The sequence below is a fragment of the Chroicocephalus ridibundus genome, chromosome 1, assembly GCF_963924245.1.
Source record: "Chroicocephalus ridibundus chromosome 1, bChrRid1.1, whole genome shotgun sequence".
Lineage (NCBI taxonomy): Eukaryota > Metazoa > Chordata > Aves > Charadriiformes > Laridae > Chroicocephalus > Chroicocephalus ridibundus.
Genome location: NC_086284.1, coordinates 131,928,447 through 131,952,647, shown reverse-complemented (window position 1 = coordinate 131,952,647; position 24,201 = coordinate 131,928,447). Strand labels below are relative to the sequence as shown.

Genomic DNA, 24,201 nt, shown 5'->3' with positions numbered 1-24,201 from the left:
TACTTCTCCATTAAAACTGTGAAATTAAAGTGTTGTATTCAGCTAGGTCGTTATCATCGCAGAATGAAATTCTGACTAAAGCAATAACGCTCTGCACAGCAGGGCTTTAAGGCTCTGAACAAAATTAAAATAAAAGATTTGGAGGCTCTGAGCAACCCCAGTCGGTACAAGGGGGGGTTGGGGGAAGGGCAGCATGTGGTTTGGGATATTTTCACCAAATGTTAAATCACACAGAATATTTCACTCGTCTCCAGTGTGAGATCACGACATGACTCCTCTGTAATGAATTCTTTATCTTGGCAGCTCTCCTGCTTTCTCCCAACGGTGCCTCCCTCTCCCCTCCTGGTCCCAGGGCCGTAACATATGGTAGTATTTGCAGAGCCATGTCGGCCCGGGAGCCGGCCGGCCTCGCCGCCCCACACCTGCGCGCTCCCCCGCCTCGCTGCTCCGCAGGCGGCCGCGGCTCAGGGCCCGCTCCTTCGCCCGGGCTCGCCGGTTTTGAGCAGCCCTTGGGCCGCGGCGTTTCCTTCGATGGCTGTGCGAGGCCCGGGCCCTTCCCGCCCAGCTTCGGCGAGGCCTCTCCTTCGGGCAGCCGCGCTGGAGGCGGCTCTGGGTGGCCCAAGGGCAGCAAGGCCCCTGCCGACCTACCGCAAGCCCCGCTAGGGCGCTTCGGCAGCGGCTAGGCGAGATGGCCGCCGTCGGCGCAGGAGGCGGGCGGCCAGGGCACGCATACCCGGGACCACCGAGCACGGAGGCTCCCCCGGGGCGGTCACAGGGCTCACCCGGCGGAGGGCCCCGCGGGCGGGAGGCACGGTACGACACGAACCGCCCCGCCGGTTGGGGCGGTGAAGGCGCGGCCGGAAGGCGTCGCCCCGCGGCAGCCGGTCGCCACGGCGACGCGTGGGGCCGGTCTGCCTGCCCGCCGCCCAGCACCGCCATGGGCCCGAAGCGGCCCAAAACCGGCGGGGTCGCCTCGGCGGGGGCCGCGGCCAAGAGCTGGGAGGCTGCGCTGGTGTCCGCCCACCTCGAGGAGGTGAAGGCAGCCGAGGGGCAGGGCAGGGGCCGCCAAGCCCCGGGCCCGAATGTCGGGGGTGGGTGGGGGGAACCGGGCCTGAGGCGGCCCTCGTCGCTCCTCCGGCCTGGTTGTGGTGGTGTCGCTGCTGGGGGCTCCGCGGGGTCGCCAGGGTGGCCCCGGGGGAGGGAGGCGGATCGTCCCGACGGGCGGTGGAGCTGCCCCTCCGTTGCCCCCCGCCCCGGCCCTCAGCAGCGGCCCGGCGGGTTTCTTGCTTTTCCTCCTCGGCGCTTTTCTTTCTGGGGCGCTGGGTACCAAGTTTTGGCTGGGAGCGAGCTTTTTATAAACTGCTGAACAACGAGGTTTGATGGAGGTGCTGACACAGCATTAACTGTAGCGTTGAAAATGCGAGGCTGTAATTTTCCTGCCCGAGTGTGTGCAGCTAAAAGGCACTTTTCTTCTTTTTCATTTTCTTTTTTTTTTCCTTTTTTTTTTTTTTTTTTTTTTACAGAGTGTGAGGATCTAAAGGCATATTTAGGTTTCCAGGTTCTGTGTAAGCAATGTAATTCTAATAAATCTTGACTTCCAAAGAGAGAATTTGGTTTCAAAACAGGGTAGTAGTTTAGCAAACAATAATATTTATCTAGCATGTGTTTATCTAGAGCTGCTTCTGCAAGTGAGACAAATGACTTCCGTGGCTTCCTTGTTTGGTGGGTTCCTGTTGTGCCCTATTAAAAAAAACAGGGTGGTTTTTGTTATTGTTGCTGTGTTTTTGGTTTGGTTTTTTTAACATGCCAGCAGTTCTGGTTAGGCATGAGGACTTTTGAATTCAGGAGAAGGCTTTTAAACTGATCAGTTTTCCTGAAGATGATGCAGATGTCCAGAAATCTTTTAAATACTTACTTGCTTTTGCTTTTTTATGGTAGTAACCATATGGTACAAGATTAGCCAAACAAAATAATTTTTTGAAGGTGCTCAGCTAAGGCTGTTGTTACCCATTTTTCCCTAGAACGTAGATTTTTCAGTAGGGTTCAAAGGCGCTTGAGCCCTTTCTTGGTTGTGAATCTCACCCGTACTGTCGGAGAACCTCCCTGAAGCATGAGAAGGGGGTGGAGGTTCAATCTCCATCACCTACTCAGTTCCTGACCTTTCTCCCGTGCTTACTAGCAAGATGCCAATTAGTGATTTATTTATTTTTTTAATTTTTTTTTTCATAGTGCTGTTTATTGTGGTTGTGGATATTGTCCAGTGAATTCACTGAACAAAGTGCTTTGTTTGCTGCTTCTACATGTAATTTATTACATTTGTTAAAGGCAAACCATTATATTGAAGTATTTTAAAAGGTAGGAAATAAAATGCTCAAAACTTAGGAAATGCCAGAATTAGGATTATTCAGGACCACACATTGAGGCAGATGGAAAGAAATGTTGAATTTGTTCACTGAATGGGGCAAAAATTCTGTAGGAAAAAATATGAGATTGCCTAATTAAAGGTTATGGTAATGCCTATTCCGTATAGGCAGTTGGAGGCTGAATTAAGATTTCTTGGTTCCTTAATTTTGGTATTGCCCAACTGTTTTCCAGTTAAGTTTTCTGTCTTGCTATTAGCCGGCAGAGCCTCGGGAACATGGGGAAAAACCGTCTCCCTGCTGTGGTCAGCTTGAACTCAGGCTTCTGTGATGCTGGGCAGCTGCTGGAATTTCTTATTGCAGGAAGGTTCTTATTCAGCTTTTATAGTCATGGGCAGGAGCGTACTCAGTGCAAAAGTGTCAAATGCCAACAAATCTCTTCTGAGCATGTGTGAATCAAGATTCATCAAGTATGGCCAAATGTTGGTATACTTAATGTAAATAAACACGCTCTGTAAAAGCACATCTCTGACACAAGCACGGCTGTGCTGCCGAATGTATTTCCTTCCTCTTGAACACGGAGGGAATTGAATATCTTAATTACTTAATCACATAGGGTTTTTTATTAAAGGATAAACACGATTTTTTAAAATGAAACGTTATTCTGCAAATAATCTAACCACACTATTCCATCCCCCTCCCCCCCCCTCAGTAATCCTATAGTATACAAGATTTAAACTTGAATATGTAAAGGTTGGGAACCAAAAGCAGCCTGTAAAAGAGAGTGTTGATCAACTTTAATTGTAGGTGTCATGAGACACAGTGCACAAAATTATTTCTTACTCCTCCTCAATATTGTATGTGATATACTGTGTGAATCTGAAATTATTTGGGAGATGACAGGAATTCCTATTAATTAGATTTCTGTCCTTGTAATTAATGTATAAAGAATTTTTAAATCTTTTACTTGTATCAATTTAGAGAGTATTCTTTCCCTTTAGTGGAGTCAAAGGGAATTTACTAGAACTAGTTTTAAATTGTACCAGATAGACTGAGCAATGAAATTTCACATTTTAATGTGTGTTTATGGCTTACAATGTTTTATTAGCCTGATCTATGAAAAGGAGTCATTTTACCAGTGGTGTTAAGATTTTATGGACGGGTATGCTAACTAAAATATGATTTAAATGGTATTTACTAACCAAATAATTGCTTTTACTAAACGCACTGTGAAAACTGGCAAACACACAACTTAAAAACACATACAGAGGAAATATGGATTTTGCAGAGCCTCACATTATGGTTTATATATATCTTTTTTTTGTTTCTAATGTGCTACGCAGAAGAACATGGAGCTGCAAGTTGTATTTGTCTTCAGATATTTGTGAAGATATTTTGATTGGGTTCACTGCAGTATTAAATTACAAAATATAAATTAAGATTCTTAGGTAGTTTTAAACTTTGCCTGCTTGAAGTAGTTAAAGGGCGATATTTGCTAAGTGAAAGGGGAATTCTGGGCAAGTACAGCCCTTAATTGAAATAACTGTTATCTATTATGTGTTCTTATTAGCTAGTATAACTAAGCATAGCAACTGGAAGCCACGTTCTGCTCTGACTTTCCATCTGTATGCTTTCTCTCATTTTACTGGCATTTTAGGGCCTGAAAATTGAACTGAAATTAAACCTTGTAAAACCGTTAAAAATGTTCTGAATAGGATGGTTCCACTTTTGATTACTATTCATACTGCTTCCCCTTCGGAGAGGAATTGACATTCAATTGAGCTTTGAACATCTCTGACCTGCCCAGATTATACAGCAAAAGCTCAGGCTCTTAAAAACAGAATCTGTTAGTAATACACGTGTGTGTCAGGCAGCAGATAATGAAAGCGGGCTTGAAGATTTCTTGGCAGTAGTGCCCCACACAGTCACTACGTTAGGGCAAGAAAATTGCTGATGAGCAACCTTTCCCAGTAATGCCAGCTGTGTTTACTGATTTACAAGCTCCCTCATTGTTGAAAGCAGAGAGTGTGAGAGGTAATATCGCTCTGAGTGTTCATAAATCACTAATAAATCTCACTATTTCTGAGGCATTACTTAGAAATCAGGAGATTAAAGAACTCTTGCTGTCTGATGCTCAGATGTTTGGAGTTCAAGTTTTCAAATGTTTCTCTTCAGCCATTACAGTTAAATTCGAAATGGTGCTGTAATGAAATGAATCTACTAGTTGTGGCCTTAAGAAAAAAAAACCAAACCTGCAAAAAAGAACCGCCACCAAAACCCAATCAACCAAACAAAAAACAACCACCAAAAAAACCCCAAAAAACCCCCATTAAATACCACAAGAATAAGTGATGATGCAAAATGACAAGATGCTTAGATTGCCTGGAGATGGAGGTGGGGTGAGATGGCTGCTTGGTGCTTTTCCTGGTCAAAGAGAAACTGGTACTGCAAAAATAAACAGTATACCTGACTTGTTCAGATGTCTTTTCTACAACAGCTACCCTTCTGCATCTAGAAAATGAAGCAGAAAAAACAAGATATGTTTAAAAGCAAACAAAATTTTGTGACCTACATCTGCTTTTTTCGTCAATGTGAATTGAAGTGAGAGATTTTTTTAACATACCTATGCTGTTCCAATACTACTATGAGAAATAAGATATGTAGCCTATGTGTACTATTTTTTAACAGAGAGAACAAAATCAGGAGAAGATGGGACACCTGTGTTTTCTGAAAACAAGGATTTTGGAAACCTGCTAGCTGCTTATGTGGAGCTTTTGGCGTTAGGTGGGATCTCTTCACTTGAGGGACATTCAAGCTTACTGCGTAGACGGTTATTCTAACACTGAGAGAGAGTTTGTTGCGTTTCAACTCTTCACATGGCCAAGAGTTTTAAACAGGGGGGACAGTGTCATTTGTGACAATGATTGTCACCGTTATGTTTTCCAGTGAGAGTGGTCTGGCCTCCCTTTAATTGGAACTTGTTTCAGAATATTTAAGGAGTATTCAGTTACCAATGCCACATTTCCAGCTTCAATTTTTATTTTTTTTCATTCATGTTTGAATCAGCATCGTTGATCCTGTGGGCTGTCTACTCCCTGCATCTTGGTCATCTTTGTTCACAGTACATAATGCTTGCGTTGTACTCTCAATGGCAGCCCCCCTAGACTGTTTCAATGCTTTTCCAGTAGTTATTTTTATGGTTTTCTCTATCCTGTTCTTTAAGCTGGGAACCTCATTTGAGGTAGCCTTAGGGTCACTAATCTATCCTCTTTCAGATTCTTTCTCAGGTCTTGCTTCTACAATAACATTTGAAAGAATTAAACTAAGTAGAGGAGCAGTTGTACATTGAGGGAGAAAATATTTTTAAAGTAACCATATACATTTTACTACTTTTCCGTCTCATTTTGATGTTGTGATTTTAGGTGGTGAGCTGTAGAAGCAGGGTCTGTTTCTTCTCTATCCTTCCACTGCCTTGAACATTAAGAATGCTGTTATGGTATTGATAATATAAGGGCAATATTGCAAAAAGAATAGATTTTTAAGGTCAGAAAAGAGCATAGTCAATTAAACACCTTAAACCATATACTAATGCTGCACATGTGCTGTCCTTTTTGACTTCAGGGGCTGTTCTCAATATTCAGCTTTTCTGAAAAATGATCCTCGAGGGCTTCAAGACTGGTCAGACTAGAAATAGGTGACATGCTTTTAATTACTCTGGGAATTCTGGATGATTATTCCCTGTTAAAGCGTGTGTAGCTATTTCTGGTATTTATCTATCTCCAGTTCTCAGGTATTGCACCTTTTATTGCAAAAGGAATATTTTTTTCTTCATTTTAAAGCTAAGGAGGTGTGGACTATCTCTAATACTGTTTAAATTTTTATGCAAAGGACCTTGTATTGAGTTGCATATACTTATGTCGAATTAAGTTAGGTGGGGTTATAAATTTTCACTACCAGTTATCTTGTAGAGGCTGATTCCATGTATTTTATTTTTAATATATTAGCCAGTGTCTTGCCTATGCTATAAATATTCTCATAGCTGTTCGGTGGAGAAGCTTTAGCAGCTTGTTTCTTTGAAGAAGAGAATTTGGGGGGGGAAGAAAACGTGGCACGCTGATGTCAAGGGCGTACCTTTTGCTGAGGGCATACATTTTTCTGAGAATGTTTGTGTTTGGATAAATCCTAACTTCTTGAAAAATTAATTTTTCATGAGCGGGGCTTACCCTTTGGTGCTTGTTACTGCTGCTGTGAAGGTGGGCACCACAGCGGAAATTAGGAAAATTCTCTCTCCGTTGCTTCTAATGCCTTCCAAGGAATGCATAATTATTGTGAAGGAGAGTCTCATTGCTCAAACATAACTCTGAAAGTGCCTGGGAAATACTAGAGAGGGTAGAGAATAAGGAATTTGGAGAAGGAATCAGGATGGAGAAAACTGGAAGTGGGATCAGATAATGAAACTAGGGACTATCTGGGCAAGGAGACTGAGGATGAGAGCTAGGTGAGCAAGTAACAGATGTGGGAAGTGTTAGGAGAAGTGGCGGAACTCAGATGAGGAAGAGAGAGTGGAAATGGAAGGAGAAATGAGCTAGAGACAGTTGTGACCAAGGAGTGGAAAGATCAAGAAGAGACAGGACTATAAGGAAGATGGGTTTCACAGACATCGCTTTTGCAGGATGATGTTAATCAGTGCTAAGCAGGTTTAATTTGTGGGCACCAAGATACCATCATGTTTTAAGGAGCAACTGAAGAAGGCATAAGGCAGAGGTTTTAGAACTGTCTGATGGAGATTTCTTTGCATATCTGACGAACTGCAGAAGCTGTGAGAGCTGGCTCTCTATTGCTGCTGGACCATGCTTCCCCTAGCATCTAGAGTAGAACCTGACATTCATGAGTTTTGCTCTTCTTGAGCTGTCAGCATCTGTCTGTGAGACTTAACAGGGCCTTGTTCCCCTCTTTTGGTGGTCCTCACTGAAGTGGACACTGTAGTGATATCAGTTGCTCCATTAGCTTCAGTAGCTCCATCACGTTGCGTGTGGATGGTTGTTCTAAAGGCTCCGTCTCTGCTGGCAAGCCCTGGGAACACCAGGATACTGCCACATGACAGCATTTCAGTCTCAATTCTGAAAGCCTAGAAAATTATGCATTTGCACACACTCTTCAAGGAATGGTAAAGTTTTTGTGTCTGATTCTTGGCAGCTACACAATGACAACTTTAACTTGAATTCAGATCAACTGCAACTCCTGTGCACGTGTTTTGATGATAATATTGGAATACCTAGCTCTTTCATAGTGCTTTGCACTGGTAGCTATCTTGGCAACTTTAGGCAGGAGGAGGTATTGTCCCCTGTCCTACCCCCCCCAACTAGAAAGAGGAAAAAGAAATTCAGTGTACTTGGTGCAGTCCCCGCACAGGCCATTGAGCAGTGCCTTCTGCCCCAGCTCAGCTGGACGTTCTCCTTTCATAAATTCCATCATGTTTGCATGCTCCTAGAGCATCATTGATACGCTTGCACTTTCCTGTATTTTGTAATTTTAAAAACGTAAGGTTTATTTTGTGCTGCTATGAAACATCAAGGAAGTTTATGACACGTGGAATTGTAGAGGCCCTTTTGGATTAGGTATCTGCTCTGTAGCTACTTGCAGTTTCAGAAGGTCAACTGTTGCTTTCTCCCATCCCAAGTCATCAGTTACTCAAATTGTAAACATTTAGGTAGGCTTTTTTTCAGCTAAGAGAAGGAACAAATGAAGAAGAGTACAGTAAAACTGGAAAAAGAAACTTCTTTTACCATTTACATCTAACTTTTTTTTTTTGAACGGTCCTTTCCCACTACCATGAATTCAGATTTTGTTCCTCTTTTCCACAAGGACTTTGTATGTAATATACACGTATGAAAATATTTCCATAAAAATCCTAAAGTTACTACCCTTTCTTAAATTTGCCTTCAGAGTCTTTACATGCTATGATGCACGCTGGACTGGTATGTGGCTCTGCTTAGCCTGGTCCTGATAGCGTGACAATGTCTTGTGACTACCTTGATCTCACTGAATCTCTTTCCATATTTACCTTTATGCAGCTTTATTGATATCCTTGCAGTTTACGCATGCAGATTTGCAATGAAAGAAATGATTTGGTGATTCCTGAAGAGCGTATAGCACAACCGTTGGAAGTGCTTATGGTTCAGGCACCACTGATGCTGATAGAGAATACTCTGGAGTGAGATGTAAATTTGCTGGAGGTAGCCACTCACTTTGTGAAAGGGATTCCAGTAGGTTAAAGTAGAAGAAATGGGAAAGAAGGGTAACCAGCAAAAGTTACTTAAATTACACCATTTTGAAGCTTTTGGGGGATGTATATCACTAAATAACATGTTCCAGTCTTCTCTTGTTCTGCATTTCTTTAATGCTGAAATCGGATTTTTTTTTCATAAAAATATGTGTATTTTACTGCAAATGTTTGAAAATGCCAGTGTTTTTCATTTGTCAACGTTGTAGTGAAATATAACTTGACATTGATAAGAAATTTGTTGTAGTTCAGAATACTTAGTGAAACCGTGTAAGAACCACAGTATGCATAAATATACCCTCATAAAATAGCGTACAAATAATGCTACAATTTTCAGAAAACGGTATCTGGGCATACTCTGATTCCCAGGATAAGGGAGCTGAGATTTGTTTATTTTTTTCTACAGCAAATAATCACAATAATGCATATATTCAATGACAGCAATGCCGATATTCAAAATGCATTTCTTGTTTGCTTACTGAACTGTCAAATCTGCAAATGTAATTTAAAAGTTACTTTATCTTTGTGTGATGCTAATGCAGCGTTTGCCTGCGGGGAGGCTTGTAAGAGTTTTTAGTAGGCATTTGTGTTTTCCATAGCATAATGCTGCCACCTGATGGCAGAAAGAATTGGGACAAGGTAGTATGTGCTTTTTGTGATTGTATACGTTTCGTTCCAGTGTGATTCATACAGTAATGTTTAATATGTCTTAAATAGGGTAACTATCTCTACAGGATTACTCCTTGAAACTGCAGAGAAGCACTTTTGTTTGCTTGGGTTTTAATACCTTAAATGTTTTATTTTGGAAAGTAGGATGACTGGAAGCCTAGCATTGCTTTCGTTGTTGGGACCAAAATTGAGGATGAAATCCACACCAAGGCCCTGTCTCTTGCTGTGCAGGTGCCACAGCGGAAGCTCTTCAGTGTGATAACGCATGAAGACATTTTCAGACAGGTATTCCAAGAAGGGAACTTTTAATAACAAACCAAACTCTAGATCTCGCTTCTAGATATTAATTTCTTTGATCTGTTGTAGCTAGAAATTTCATATTCAATTACATTACTCTGTGCAAGTTTTAAAAATTACACTAATTCATAGGGGTTAAAAATGGAAAAAGAAAACCTTACTGCATAATCTGGTCTGCTCCCTGTAAATAGTGAGGTGTTGTTGCAGACTTTTCTTCAAGGTGCTGATGGGAAAAGCTTCCTCCCTAAGGTACAGGAGTACCATAAGATGATTCCTCACTGTTTCAGAGTGTCAGTGTAGTGTTTGCAAAAGGGAATAACAAGTAAAATAATTTGTGTCAACTTAAAATCTTCTCACAGGAGAATGCTTTATTTCCTTGCAGATCAGAGAATCTGGGAATCGAAAGGGAAAAAAGGTTAAGGATGTGCCGATGTACTATGAGGTAGGTTAAAACATATATTGCAGAGTCAGTGCTCCTTTACACTGAAGTAAATACAGCTGTGTGATTGTGTTATGCATACCTGAATAAATGCAAATCTATTGGATGTAGCTGGTAAAAACACAACCATCTAGATACTTAAACTGCTTTCTTTTTGGGATACCAACGGTGTTCTGTTCAACTGCTAATTAAGTGAGGGTCGAGATGTCTTTTTAGGGATATGAGTTTTATTATGTTAAGAATGTGTTAAGTGGTCATATTTTTATGGTGGTGTCACAAATTACAGAAGAAAATTAGACTCTGCTCTCTCAGATGCTCTCAGTAATTTAGAGATTTATACCTTCATTCATGGGAATGCAGGCCCATAAATGAAGCACTATTTCTGTGTGTATCCATTGTAATCTCAGTTTGGCGTTAAATTCTAACCTGGTTTGTCTAGTGGGGTATATCGGTGGGGTTAGGAATCATGCTTAGTACAAAGAGTACTTCCTCCTACCTTGTTAATGTTTTACTTACAGCTTGTGAAAGGTTATAAAATCCTGTGATTAATTAGAAGATTGTTTAAAATTTTCTCAGGTAGAGTTTTATGGCCCTACAGACCTGAAGCATAAAGAATTTTGGATCCCTCTAAAAAGATCTTGTTTGTGTTTTAGTTCTGCAATGACTAATAAACTTTTTATATGTCTCAGCTTTCAGTGGACTTTATAACAGGTCTTTTTAGTTGCAGTCTGTTTTTCAGTAATGCCAGACTACTATCTGAACAAGTCCCATTGGAATTATTTACCACTGACATGACTGTGAAATTTATGCAATTAACCCTCTTCGTTTAGGACTAGCCTCCCAGGCAAACTCACCGTTACATTACCTGGTATGTAAAACCTCTTCAGTCCTACTAACAGAAGAATTTTGAAGTCTAGCTCTAAGCAGAAGCTTTGTATGATACCTGTATTTAATTACTAAGAGCAATTTTCCTTGTGAAGTGGATACTTATTAAATTCCAGCTGTCAGTGCTGTGTCTCATTAGCTGCTTACTTTACTCCTCAAAGACATTTTTTTCCTCCCCTCCTTTAACAGAGAATATAAAATGCCTGTTCTGACCTTTTGCTTGGACTCAGTTTCCGTTCTGGCTGTAGCAAATTAAAAGATTGATCATGTTGCCACAAGCATCAAGATCCCGCCTCTCTAGGCAGAATTTGCTCCTGAGCATTCACTTAAAGTCCATGTGCAGTTTGTGCAGTTTCCTGGAGAATTAGGTGTCTAACACCTTTTCTGTCGCTGAAGTGACCTGATGGGAGTAGGAGTCCTGGTTGGTAATTTTGTGCTAATTCCAGCACTTAATAAAATGATGTTAGGCTGAGTCTCTCATAACGATGCTGTGGAAATTATTTTTTTTTCTTTGTATATGGAAGAGAAAATGTTATGCTTCCTGTAAAATACCAACAGATTTCATAATGAATCAGATTAATTGTACAGTTTTTCCAACAGACACCACCTAAAACTACAGTATGTTTGAATAAAATATATGCATTTTATAAGCAAACGTATTTTTTATGTTGTTTTGTCAGCTTTCTATTAAGGTTGGTAATGTCGTGTGTAATTAACGTGCTTTACCACTACTAAATATTTTAGTGTTTTAGTTTCCAAAGTTTGAATTTTGAAAATGTATTCAAGCCTAAATTTTCCATACTAGATTTGTTCATGAGGTTGATTTTTTAAATTTTTTTTTTAATTGAAAATTCTGGTGAGATTGAGTTCAGGGGTTGTATGGATGGAAGTATTCTTTTTTGCTCTGTAAGAGTTGTTTTCCAGTTTTGTTGGACTCAATGGGACAGGGTCAGGAAAGTTGCCTTTCTGTTACCCAGGAAATTTTGAGACGGAGTCTTGTCCCATACTCATAAGGGAACAAGCTGGAGCTGGGGAGTGGTACATGGTGAGAAAAAATTAGGAAAGACGCTGGAGCCTCATGTGGCCCCTTCATGTGAGAAGACTGGAAGTAGATAGATGGTGTTCCTGGAAATGGACAGTTGAACAAGAGACACGGCCAGGAGAGAGAGAGGGATGGAAGGGAGAGAGATATGCAACCATATTGTGGTTCTGTCAGATAAGTTGAGATGCTTGGGATAAAGGATCGTGGGAAGATGAAAAAGGCACAAGTAGCAGAGAGGAGAGCAGTTTTGTTTGGATGTGGATCCCAGAACACTGCCTTCAAAATGTGTCCTTGTGCTTGTGAAGTCAACAAAACTGAAGTCCTTTCATACTGCTCTGACTTATCTCCAGGACAGTCATTCTGTGTAGCCAAAAAGGCTTACTTGCAATTAAAAATATTAATCTTTATTCCACTATGAGTCAAGAATTAATATATTAATTCTGGTTTGTCATAGCAAGGCTCCTACTTATAGTTGTCAAACTTAATATAATCAAATCAGTTGTCAAATCCAAATTATGGCCCATTCTCATCCTGGAATTTTGTGATACTGGAGCAGAATAAATCAGTTGTAAATAAGTATTTCCCAGCTGTTAATCATTGAGTAGATAGCCAACTAATTCTACTGGCACCTCCTACATTTTGAGGATGGGAGGCAGCATGAGCAGTGTGCACTGCACTCCAGAAATCCTCACTAGACTTATGATTTCTTGAGGACAGGTATAGGTGAATACAAATTACAACAGCTCCTAGGCATGGCATAGTTATATAGAGAGAGATAAAAAAACCAACCCAAAACCAAACCTAAGGAGTAAGTTAATCTTCTGCCAGACTTGTATTGTATGCTGTGGAAGAGTGAAAGTATGCTTTAAGTAGAAAAAATGGACACAACTCAGGGTAAGAGGCCATTACACAAGTGGAGTAAAGTCTGTGATAGCAGAAATTCCCACAACTTGCCAAGGGGTGGGAGGAGGTGGCTGGAGAACCACCTGGAACCACCTGAAGAACCTGTAAAGGAAGAGGTAATGTACTTCCACTACTCCACATGTAGCAGAAGTAGTTGGTGTAGATGAAAAGAAAGTTTCCTGTAAGTGATTTCTTTTTTCTTTTTTTTTTTTTTTTAATCCTGCAACCTGTCTTCAAAGATGCCTTTTTTCCTCTTCTTCATCTTTCCTTCCCCTGCGAGAGACAGAGCTTTGAAAAGAAGTTTTCCTTCTCCCTTCATCTCTAGTAAACTGACCCAGTGCTCTCTGTGTTCTCAGTCTAGGCTAGGGAGGGCTTGGTAAATTCCTAGTATTTTAGCTTACGTTGTTATGGTTTATGCTGTTCTGGTTTACAAAAGGATTTAAATGGGAGTTACGTTGCTTCTCTGAGAGCTAATTTTTCTGGTCAGGTGTGAAAACTTCAGACTTGTTTTCCAAGTGTAAATGTGATCTGATTTCCCAAGACACCATAGTGAATGCTACATAAATAAATAAATAAATATGCATGAAGTAAGATCATTAAATAGTTTTGATTCTTCTTTTTTTGGTGAGAAAGGCTGCTGTCAAGAAAATTTCTAAACACTGTAGGCCAAGAGTTGGATTTCTTACCAGTGTTGCTATCACCAGTTTGTTTTATGTTCTGTGAAATTAGTAGATAGATTTGAATGGCAGAAGAGACTATTGTGACCTGTAGCACAAGTCATGGTGTTATCTTTCAAAAATAATCTACGTGTTGAAATTTTTTAAATCAATATTCAGTGATACACTTGAGTATCTACTACAACTTAATTTGTTTCTGGGGAGGACCTTTCCTGATGAAAGTTACTTCTAGTTTCAATGTAAATGTATGTTTCAATGTATGGCTTACAGACATATTTACTAAATTAACTGTAAGATTTTATTTAATCTTCTCTGTGTAGAAACTTTGAGATTGTGTTCAAATTGTCCCTTAATTTTTCTCTTTATTTAGCAATGTGTAATAAATTCCTTCATGTTTTTGGTTTTTTTTTTTTTCAATTCTTTAACAATTTCTGTGAATCTTCTCTAACAGACATTTAGAATTCACTATTTTATTTCATGGTGGACACTGAATGGACTTAGTGTTTTTGTTAAATACGTGTCAAATACAAGCATAACATAATTCACGTGCTCCTATTTGATAGCTCATTGTATAGAAATCTGAAGATTGTGTAAGTTATCTTGGCTGCTGCCTTGCACTGAGAGCTAATTTTGGATTCATTGGTTTATCCTTGACCCATGAGTCCTTCCCGAAGTTTCCACTTTACAGGTTTTCCATGCTGTAAATTTGACCTGGCTTCTTTGTTCTGAGATTAAGTCTTGTAATTTAACAAAATGAAATCATATTGCTTTCTTGTACTATGCTAACTACATTAACCGAATGTATTTGTATGAATGAGTTTTCCACTATATTCTTTATATCTCTCATGGTTATTGTGTCTTCTGGAGATCTTAGGATTGAAGACTTTGTGTATTTTCCTAGATCACTGACATACTTTTAAATAGAGTAGTCTCAATATGTTGTGTGCTTCAGACCCCACAAGAAATTCAGCTGTTTGATGGTGACTCTTTGTTTGTAATTGCATTTTTAGATCTGTCAGTTAATGAGCTTTAATCTTTGTCACTGCTTTCTAAATCAATAGTCAAAGAATACTTAGGGAATTCTGCTTTTCGCTATACCATATTATTTATTTCAACCAGAATTGCAGTCTTACCAGAGAGAGCTACCTTCTTTTTTTTTTTTTTTTTTTCAAAAACAACAAAATATATTCATCATCCAAAGAGTTCTTCAGCGACCTGTTTTTAAAAATTCTTCGATTACAATGTCCAGTTCTACTGTTTTTTGGTATGCCTAGCTTTAAAAGCTGCCTTTTTGCAACTTCCTATTGATACAGTTGGAAATAACTGCTTATTAATGAAGGGATACAACCATATTGTCTGTTGTTTTTCCACATATAGAGCAGAATAATCACTGATTAGCCCTCCATTTCCTGCATCTTTATTGACTCTTCTTCTGTTTCCATTTAATACTAGACCAATGCCATGTTAGTGATATTTTTTCCTGATACAGTTTAAAAAAAGATAATAATCTGTTATTGACTTTATCTCTGCTCTGTCTTTCTCTTATTTTTCTTGCTTTTTTTCCTTAAATCTGAAATAGTGAGGACTTTTAAATCAGGCTATCCAGGATCTTGTTACCCATCTGATTGCACTAAATTATCTCTGATTCTTGCATGTGAGAAGAAAGCAAACAGTAGCTTGCATATCACATGCTGGAACTATTAATATTTAAACAGAAGAGAATATAGAATTCTGATTACAAATTGTTCTGCTTGTTGTCATCACTGGCTGAACGCAGGACCTGTTTGATGCTCCTCTTGACTTGCTTCCAGATCTGCATGGCAAATGGTTCTCATACAAAACCTTGCCTTATTTTACCTCCTTGCTAACAGGGAAGTAGTATCAACTGTGATACTTCAAATTTTCTGGACTGATAAAAGCAGGAGAAGTGCCAGTTTTACTGTCTGTGTCAAGATACGTAACAGTGAACGGGTATCACCAGGCATACTGAGATACCAGCCTAATTGTGCAGTTTCAACAAACAAACCAGAGAGACACCCAAATTACATCTTTCTACTGCCAAGCGTAATATTCACAGTTTTGCCATTAAAATCCAGTTCAGTTGAGTGCTTGCTTAATTAGTTCATGCTTTGTACAGCTCATTTTGAGAACTAAAAGGTTATTGGTTAGAAATAGAATCTTGCATTGTTTTAAAATTATTTATATGGTACATGGGCTTTTTTCTTTGTTTTGTTTTGGTTTTTTGGTTTGTTTTTTTTTCACTGAGATTATACTGTCAGAATCCTTAGGAAATTGTGTAATGTTCACAGTACTTCTTGCCTTAAAAGGCAATAGGCTGTAGCAAAGATAGAAGGGTCTTTGGGTTTTCTAGGTGTAACTGAAACAGATTCCTCTCCTGTCACTTCCAACGCAAAATACATGAACCAAGATACTAAGACCTTCTGTAGGATAGTAAAACATAACAATGAACAAGCTGAAGTGGAAAAAATGGAATTAATTTAGCCAGGAAGCAGTTGATCTAAAGCAGTTTATAAGCATTTCTATGAATTAATGCTTTGCTAGCAGTGTGTAGAACATAGACTTATGAAGTAAGGGTTGCTGCTGGTAAGACTATTTGAAGTGCTGGTCACATCATTGTGTAAAGAGGTGGTCTGCTTTAGATTGGAACTAAGCATGTAGTTCCTGCTATAGGGGCTCTTACTACATTGTGAAATTTTATACATATATGTATATATTGTGTTATAGATGTGATTATATGATGTATAATTATATCGTATAGTTATCTAATAGATATATTTTAAATATATATTAAAAAATATGTGTGCCTGTGCATAATTATTCAAAAGTACCTTCTATTACTCACCCCAGTGATGTGAATTTCATTCAAGAAACCAGTTAAGAATAGCTGTTCTCTTTCTAAATAACTTTTATGTCCTCTCTTCAGTAGGTGTTAAATACCTCATACCTTTCTCTTATCTTAAACCTTTCTATTGTCTTATGTCCCTTTTAGGATGGTATAGTGAACTCCTAGGGTAGAAAAATAAAAAGTTTTGGTTTTAGCTTGATGTGAAAACAAAACTCTTAATGTCACAGACATAACATTTACGGCAAGGAATATTTTCACCCAAAAAGTACGAGTTGTTGTGAGTTGTGTGGCATCTGGAGGAGACCAAAGACTCATTAGTAGCCTGGATATGTGTCACTGAAGAAAAAAAGTTCAGAAATAATGCTAGTCAGGAGTATATTTAAGGAAGCCTTTTGGTTTCTTGTGGAAACATATAATCAAATGTGACATATTTTTATGGAAGTGTATAGTTTTTGAAAAAACACTATCAGAAAGGTAGGCATCAAGAATAGGCTTTCTCAAAAGTAGACACAGCCGTATTAAAACCCAAACTTCTCAGTCTAAAAATGTATGTCAATAGAATTTTATTTTGTAATAAATGTTAGAAAGATTTTGTTTTCATTCCATTGTAGAACAAAATTAATTCTAAAAGTTGTTGTAAAATGGAACAGCACAGGAGCCAAAACTTGTCTGGTGTCATTGTTTTGATGAGAGGGTTTGACAGTAAAAACAACTTTGGCAGCCGCGCTGAATGGTCAGAATGATAGGAAGATTTAATTTTATTTTTCATTCCAGTGCAGAGCAAAACAAATACTGCAGTCTTAAATGTCGTAATAAAATGGAACAGTCAGCCTTTCTCAAGTTCTGTTGTGTGGATGCAAGTTAAGAGAATTTTGTTGCAGAAGGACTTGGCCCTTACGCTGTATGGCTATGCAGAGGATTAATGCTCAAGAAACAGTTGGGAATTGTCTTTAAATGAAGATGCCTTTTAGGGAGGTACTGGCTCAAGGGAAGCGTAAGGGACTTTAAATCCTGCAGTGAGCACTCTCTGCTCGTCTGTTTTCAGCTCTCTTTTGTTACCAAGGTCCTACCAGGTGTATTGTAGTACAGAATATAGTATGTTTTGTAAATGATCCCACTGGACGAGGTGGTACATTTACCCGAGATATTTATTGTCTTGTTCCTAAGGAGAGTTTAACTACTCTGCCTCCTGGCAGTTTACTTTAAAAGATGATAAACCGAAGTTAACAAATTTTTTCCATAACAAGTTTCACAGCTCCCATTGGTATTCAGCAATTTGCGAATATGAATGAGCCTAATGGAAGACTATCAGTGTCTATGTGTTAGCTGAGGTTAGATTTACCCCCCTTTTGATCACACAGGAGACCTTTACAAGCAATTCTGTTTGCTTGCTCTGCTGCCAACTCAATAGGGGCAATTTATGGCTGTGCCAAACTATTCCAAACAGGCACTATCACACCCCAGGCCACAAGTCTTTGGCATTTTCAGATGAACTGCAAACTTGGATTTTCCACATTCCTCCTTGATAATATTAAAGTATTTCAAGATTTCCTAAATCTTGAAGATTTTACTAGAACTCACTGAGAAAAAGCCACACGGGCTTCTACCTGTCCTGCTTGCCTTAATTCTTACTTCATAATGCCTTTCACTGGTGGACTTCTTAGTGCTTGCTAAATTGCTTAGACAGACAATGGCCTTGCTAGCACCAGTATCCAAGACAGTAGAATATCATTGTCAAATGCCTTCTTATAACTTGGCCAAATAGAAACAAAAGAAAATGTCCTGACAAAAGAAAAGGCATTCGCCTGGGTTCGGCTGCCTTTCCAAACATGAAGATCTCACTAGTTCTGTGTTCTATATGCCAGTCCAATATGGATGTCTTAATGACCTGAGTTATCCTAGTAGCATGAGAAGTGTGTGTGATCAGGTAGATAATTCTAAGCCTCGGATAACAGCAGAGAGATTTTCATTTTAAATATAGGAAACCCATGCCACCTAAAAAGAATAAAATATTACCCAGAGTAAAGACATACCACCATGTCTCTGCATCAGCCTTTGCCATTGTCAGAGCGTCTGATGCCACTGCATGATCAATAGTGACCTGTGTAGTCCTTTGAGTTATCAAATCATATGCCTTCCATTTGGGATTTATTTATTCCATGAGACTGAACTGTTCTTGCTATGAACCAGTCAGTCCTAGAAATTGCAGTTGTTTGCAATCAATTTCTAAAGTCTCTCCAGTTCAGTATCCCTTCCTACAGACCCCTTTAAGGACTTTGTGTCATGTTAAGAAGTACCAGGATTTCTAAATGCTGAAACTGTGGCAAAAAATTCTGAGCTCCTGCAGGAAAACAATCTGTGTCTTCTAATTTTCTGTTTTCTAATAATCTGAGAGGTCAGATTCTATTATTTACATGAGACAATTGAATGTGTTCATCTTTTCTTTCTGTTTCAGAATAGCAATTCTTCTTCATAATCCTAATTCTAGGATTCTAGAAGCAATACCATCTACATGTATTATTATTTTACTACTGTTAGTTGTAATTATTTGGCCTGAACATTTGGCCTGAAACTACTGAACATTTATTTTCTAGGAAAGAAACTTGATACCTTTTGAAATTCATCTATCTATTTAAAACCTGCTTTAGAACACTGCTGAGACTTTCTAGATTACAAGGTTTCCTGCATGCATACAACTTGGTATAAAATGTACTGCTTTTTCTGTGCAGGTTTTGTTGAAATCTCTGTGTAACTAGAGTAAGCAGCAATTATGTCTGTAAAAATGTCATCCTTAAATTGGTAGAGGGACCCTCTGGAGTAGCCAAGGGAAACGCTGTGACTATAATTGGTTAATTAAGGAAATAGAGTGTAAGGCATTTTTCTCAAGTAGAGCAACTAATTCCAAAATCCTTTGTTGCCAAAAAAAAAAATATGCCCAGAGCGCTTTCGCAAAGCCAGACCAAGGTGGAAGGGTTCTGCCTAGGATTTTTGTGGTGCCAAGCCTACAAGGCCATTGGGACTTCCTGGCCCATGAATTCTGAGGCGGCTTAGGAGGCTCTGGCATGTAGCTAGATGGATTCTGCCAGCACAAGGGTTGATGAGACAACTTTGTTTCTTAAATCTTTTTGTTCAACTTCTGGGTTCTCTTCCTAGCCAGATGCAATGTTAGAGAAGCGTGACAAAATCATTTAGCTTTGCAACGTTCATTGTGTTGATCCAGTTGGCTGAAATGACTGGAGAAAATTTACTTCTCAGAAGCATAAAATATTCTACTCCATAATGGAAGGACTTGCTGGGCAGATTCATACCACTGAAATGTAAACACTTCAATATTTGATCATAGCAATATATCTCTTCTGAGCACAGATCACAGCAGGCTGGCCTGTCCTCTCTTTTTAAAAAGGCCTAGGTTTTGTAGGAGTTCTTTAGAAATCACTTAAATGCTATTTTAACTATCTCCCCCAAGTCAGAGTGTTAAAAGGAAACTGGTATCTGAAGGGTCACGTAAGAAAACCTTCCCTATCCATAAAACTCCTTCTTCCTGAGATAGCAATGCTACTAACTGATCTTTGGAATCACTGGATATTTATATTGTATTTTTTTCTTCCTTTAAAGCAGTTTGGTTTGTAGCAGTTAGGTGGTCAGGGAGCCATAGGAAGTACATGTCATAGATGGTGAGAGCTTTTGTATGACCTCTTTAATAGAATCATAGAATCATAGAATTGCCCAGGTTGGAAGGGACCTTTCAGATCATCTAGTCCAACCATCAACCTAACTCTGACAAAACCCATCACTAATCTAAACCATATTTCTAAGCGCTATGTCTACACGTCTTTTAAATACCTCCAGGGATGGTGCCTCAACCACTTCCCTTTCAGTGTAAAAATTTTTCCTAATATCCAGTCTAAACCTCCCCTGGCGCAACTTGAGGCCATTTCCTCTTGTCCTGTCACCTGTTACTTGGGAGTAGAGTCCAATCCCCATCTCTCTACAGCCTCCTTTCTCCTTTTGTAGAGAGCGATAAGGTTAGCCAAGGTGAAAAGTCATCCTAATTTTTATGTGTTTTCTTGTTTTTACTTAAGTTAGATTATTCACCTGTTTCTATTTCTACTATTTGAGTACTTGTAACACTAAGACACATACACTGTACACATGTCTTAGAAAGTTCTCATTCTGCATTGATGAGATTAAACCAGTTAAGGTATGCCCTCAGATTGCACATTTTCTGTAGAAAGAGGTTTAAAGAACAGACCTTCTTGCGATGGATATTTCTAACTAGATTTCTGCTAACCAGATCAAGCTGATGTGGCAAAAACCGGGCTCACTCATATGAGTGACAACATATTTTTCTAGGGCATAAGGAGCCATTGCTGCTGCTTTGAGAAATGTTCTCACAATAGAAAGGCAGATATTTAGTACATGAACAGCATTTGTATTTGTTCAGTATTGCTCACTAATGAAAGTGTCCTATTTTTATTTTAGTAGGTTGGTTTGAAAAGGAATCTGAGGGGCAGAAGGAGTCATCAAATCCACTTTAATAATTGTCTGCAATATGTGTTGGTACAGTCTTCATTGATTAACAAAGATGATTAATTGGCTTAGCTTAAGTTTTACGGTCTACCTTGTGGATAACAACTTCTATATGGAGCTCTGTTCAGATATGCAGTTGATTTTACTGATTTACATGAGTCCTTAAGCTCAGTTTGAATTGTGAGTCATTAATTCACCAATGAAGGATAATGATTAAGCAACTGATCTTTTGACATCATAGTTGGGAAGAGGTTCTGAGAGGAAAAATGAAATTAGGTGAATGGTCTGATAGTAGAGACTAAATTGCCTTTCAGCACGCTGCAGGTGTGATCTGAAAGAAGTTGTTTCAGTTACCTCAGTGCCTTCCTAGCATTCTTTCGAAATGATTGATTGTAGTATGCTATAGTCAATGAAATGACATCAGCAGATTCAGAAATAGTATGTGTAAAGAAGTCGTCTTTGGACACAAGAAATTTATCAGTATGACACATACAGTTTTCCTTCTCTAGTCTGTCTTGAAAGCTGCTTGTGAGGGGATTGTGATACTGAATGGCAGATTGTAATAAGTGAAGATCACTTTTTTTGGGGGGGGGGTTATTAGCTTGCTCAGGAAGATACATTTGAACAGTAAATAATAACTTGGTTGGTACATGTCATCCATATAGCCTCTTGACTGATGACTCTCCTGCTTCAAATTGGCTTGAACTGTGTCAGCTACTAAGGGATTTGAATTAACTGAGGAGTTCTCCTGCAAACTATTATGTTTCTCTTAGGAAGTGTTATGTGAGTCTGAGGTATATGTGGTGGCTTGGATTTCTTACAGTTTCAAGAACAAGAGGGAAAACAGGCTTTAGAAAGCTCACCCTGGATATGGGAGAACTACACTATGAAATGGGCTGTCCACTGTTCATAGCAAGTGATGCTACTGCTTCCAAGCAGTGATAAAGCTGTGAAAGCTGATAATGCAATTAATCACTTCAAAAGCTTTTCTGATTATGATTTAGCAGCCACAATGGTTCTGTATATTGAAAAGGAGGCCTTTCAAAGAAAGATACCATAAAGACTCTGGCTTTAAATGTTTAAGGCGTGTCTCCTCTCTCAATGGCACTGGCAATAGTATAGTGTCACTTACAAGCACTCGTGCAGTGTTTGAATAGCTTGAAATACATGCCCTTTGCACCAGGCAGCTAAATCTCTGCATGGTTCATACTGCCACCATATGAGATCAAATACTGCATCACTGAAGCCTTTCTGCACTTCGCAAATGAGACCCCTGCTGTGTGAGGAATGCTAAGTTTCCTCTTCTTTTAAACGAAAAGAGGCCCTACCTAACCAAGTTTGTCCATCCAAGTTTCCATGGTTTCTCACATAAGAAAAAGGTCATCACTGGCTGGCTGAAGTATAGCCAATCTGAAATGAATCCACTTCATAGTATCCCAAAAAATTTCTTCTGTACTCCTACCAAGTCTTTGTCTTCAGTGTTTGTTTTGGTTTTTTTAAATTGTGGCTCTGTGGATTCTTAACTGTTTATGCCAGGTGCCTGCATAATTCACAGGACAACAGATGAAGTAAACATGCTTAAGTGTAATAGATTTAATTTAATTTATTTACTGTGCACAGATTGATCTATGTTCTGTCTTTAAACTAGCAGTGATGAAGGAATGGTTTTTATTTACTTATGCATACAGCAGATTTTACATTGCTGTATGAAAAACTCTTTGCTTCCTTTGTATTGCCAAATGTAGTGTGCTCATTTTATCTTTGTCTTATTTGTCTGACTTCTCTCCACAGTCATGTACTGTACTCCTCTTAAATAGTTTGGTTTATACTTCTCTAATGCTTCACATAAGAAAATTTGTTCTTCCCACCCACTCAGAGTTGTCCAGCTCACTACACACCTTGGAGAAGTCTCTTCATTTCTGCATTCTCTATCTACGAAATAGGAATAGTCATGATGCATTGCTTTTGACTGGTAAAATGCTTTGAACTTCTCAGGAAGAATGGGCTGTAAAAGAGTCGAAGCGTTCCTTCCTTCTTCCATGAACAATAAATCAGGAACTGCCATTGAGCCAGGTTACTATATATACACTTTTCAGGAATCCTTCCAGAATCCCTCTGTTTCCCCTCTATTGTGTTTTTCAAGAAATGTGCAACTCATCTAGATTAGGCAATTGGGAAGCATCCCTTTCCAAAGGCTGTTAACACGACTTCTGCAAAAAAAGCTATATGAGAATTTTTCTCTCTAAGGGATAATATGATGATATTTCTACCAAAGTCTCTTTCTTTCAGAGCACAGATTTGTGCAGCTAGCTCTGGGTGACTGTTTTTTCTTGGAATAGCTAGTAGTTTCTACTGTGCCTACAGTCTGTGTGTGTTTTTAAGTCAGTTCTTAAAATATCCTTGGTTTTCTGCTGTGACTCTGAAGTCAAAGGGAGTCTTTCCAGAAGCGTTCTATGGTTGACTTGTTGAGATAGTGACCAGTAAGTAGTCTTACTCTGAATATGAAAGATGTAAAGCAGAACTGATCTGAACTATGATGTCTTTTCCTTTGTTTATGTTAAGGAGATCATCAGATTTATTTGTGTTGGAGGGGCAGGATTGCTTTGGGAGGGTTTATAAATGCAAAGATCTTGGGTTTTTTGTCTCTCTGTATGCAATTCGGAAAAAGTCTGAATGTGAAGAGATTTCTTTTTCTGTACCTTGCTTTCATTTGTATGAAACAATAATTCGGTATATAATAGCCTGCATTCCATTTTGGCTTTGTTTTATTCAGAGAAGCATTTTTAGTGGCTACGTTTGCTTACCTAGGTTTTACTCGAGAAGTGGAAATTTTTAAGCTGGGTAAGAAGCTATGAAAGCTCAAAGCTAATGGTGGTGTTTGCATTAGACAAGACACAGTTCAGTGAGATGCAGTGTGCACCTTCATTGTCTGAATGCTAGCAAGCAAAATTGACACCATATGTGCCCAACTGTAATTGCTCCAAGAGGGGAAAAGAGAAACATGTCAGAACATTTGAGTAACACCTAATTCAGCTCATGGTTATAAATAAAGCTGATGGTTGCTTAAAAACAAAAGTAGGAAAATATTATGGTTATATTATTCCTCAACAGCGCTTCCTACATAGGTGGACTTTATTACAGAGACAACACGAGTGAAAAGAAACATATAACAACTTTTTATGGTATTTTTATGTTATTTTATTTTTTTCGCAGTAAATAAAGTGGTTATGAGGCTCCAAGGAAAACGGCC

General features: G+C 39.0%; 1 protein-coding gene across 1 annotated transcript in view; it reads left to right on the top strand.

The window, feature by feature from the left end:
• Positions 1–936: 936 nt before the first annotated feature.
• The window catches only part of SPAG17 (sperm associated antigen 17), a 105,945-nt gene continuing 82,680 nt past the window's right edge, over positions 937–24,201 (top strand). The window contains exons 1-3 of the mRNA XM_063352750.1: positions 937–1,033; positions 9,457–9,597; positions 9,992–10,051. Of these exons, the coding sequence (XP_063208820.1) occupies positions 938–1,033; positions 9,457–9,597; positions 9,992–10,051 (297 nt within the window). The 5' untranslated portion in view covers position 937. The remainder of the gene's footprint in view (positions 1,034–9,456; positions 9,598–9,991; positions 10,052–24,201) is intronic.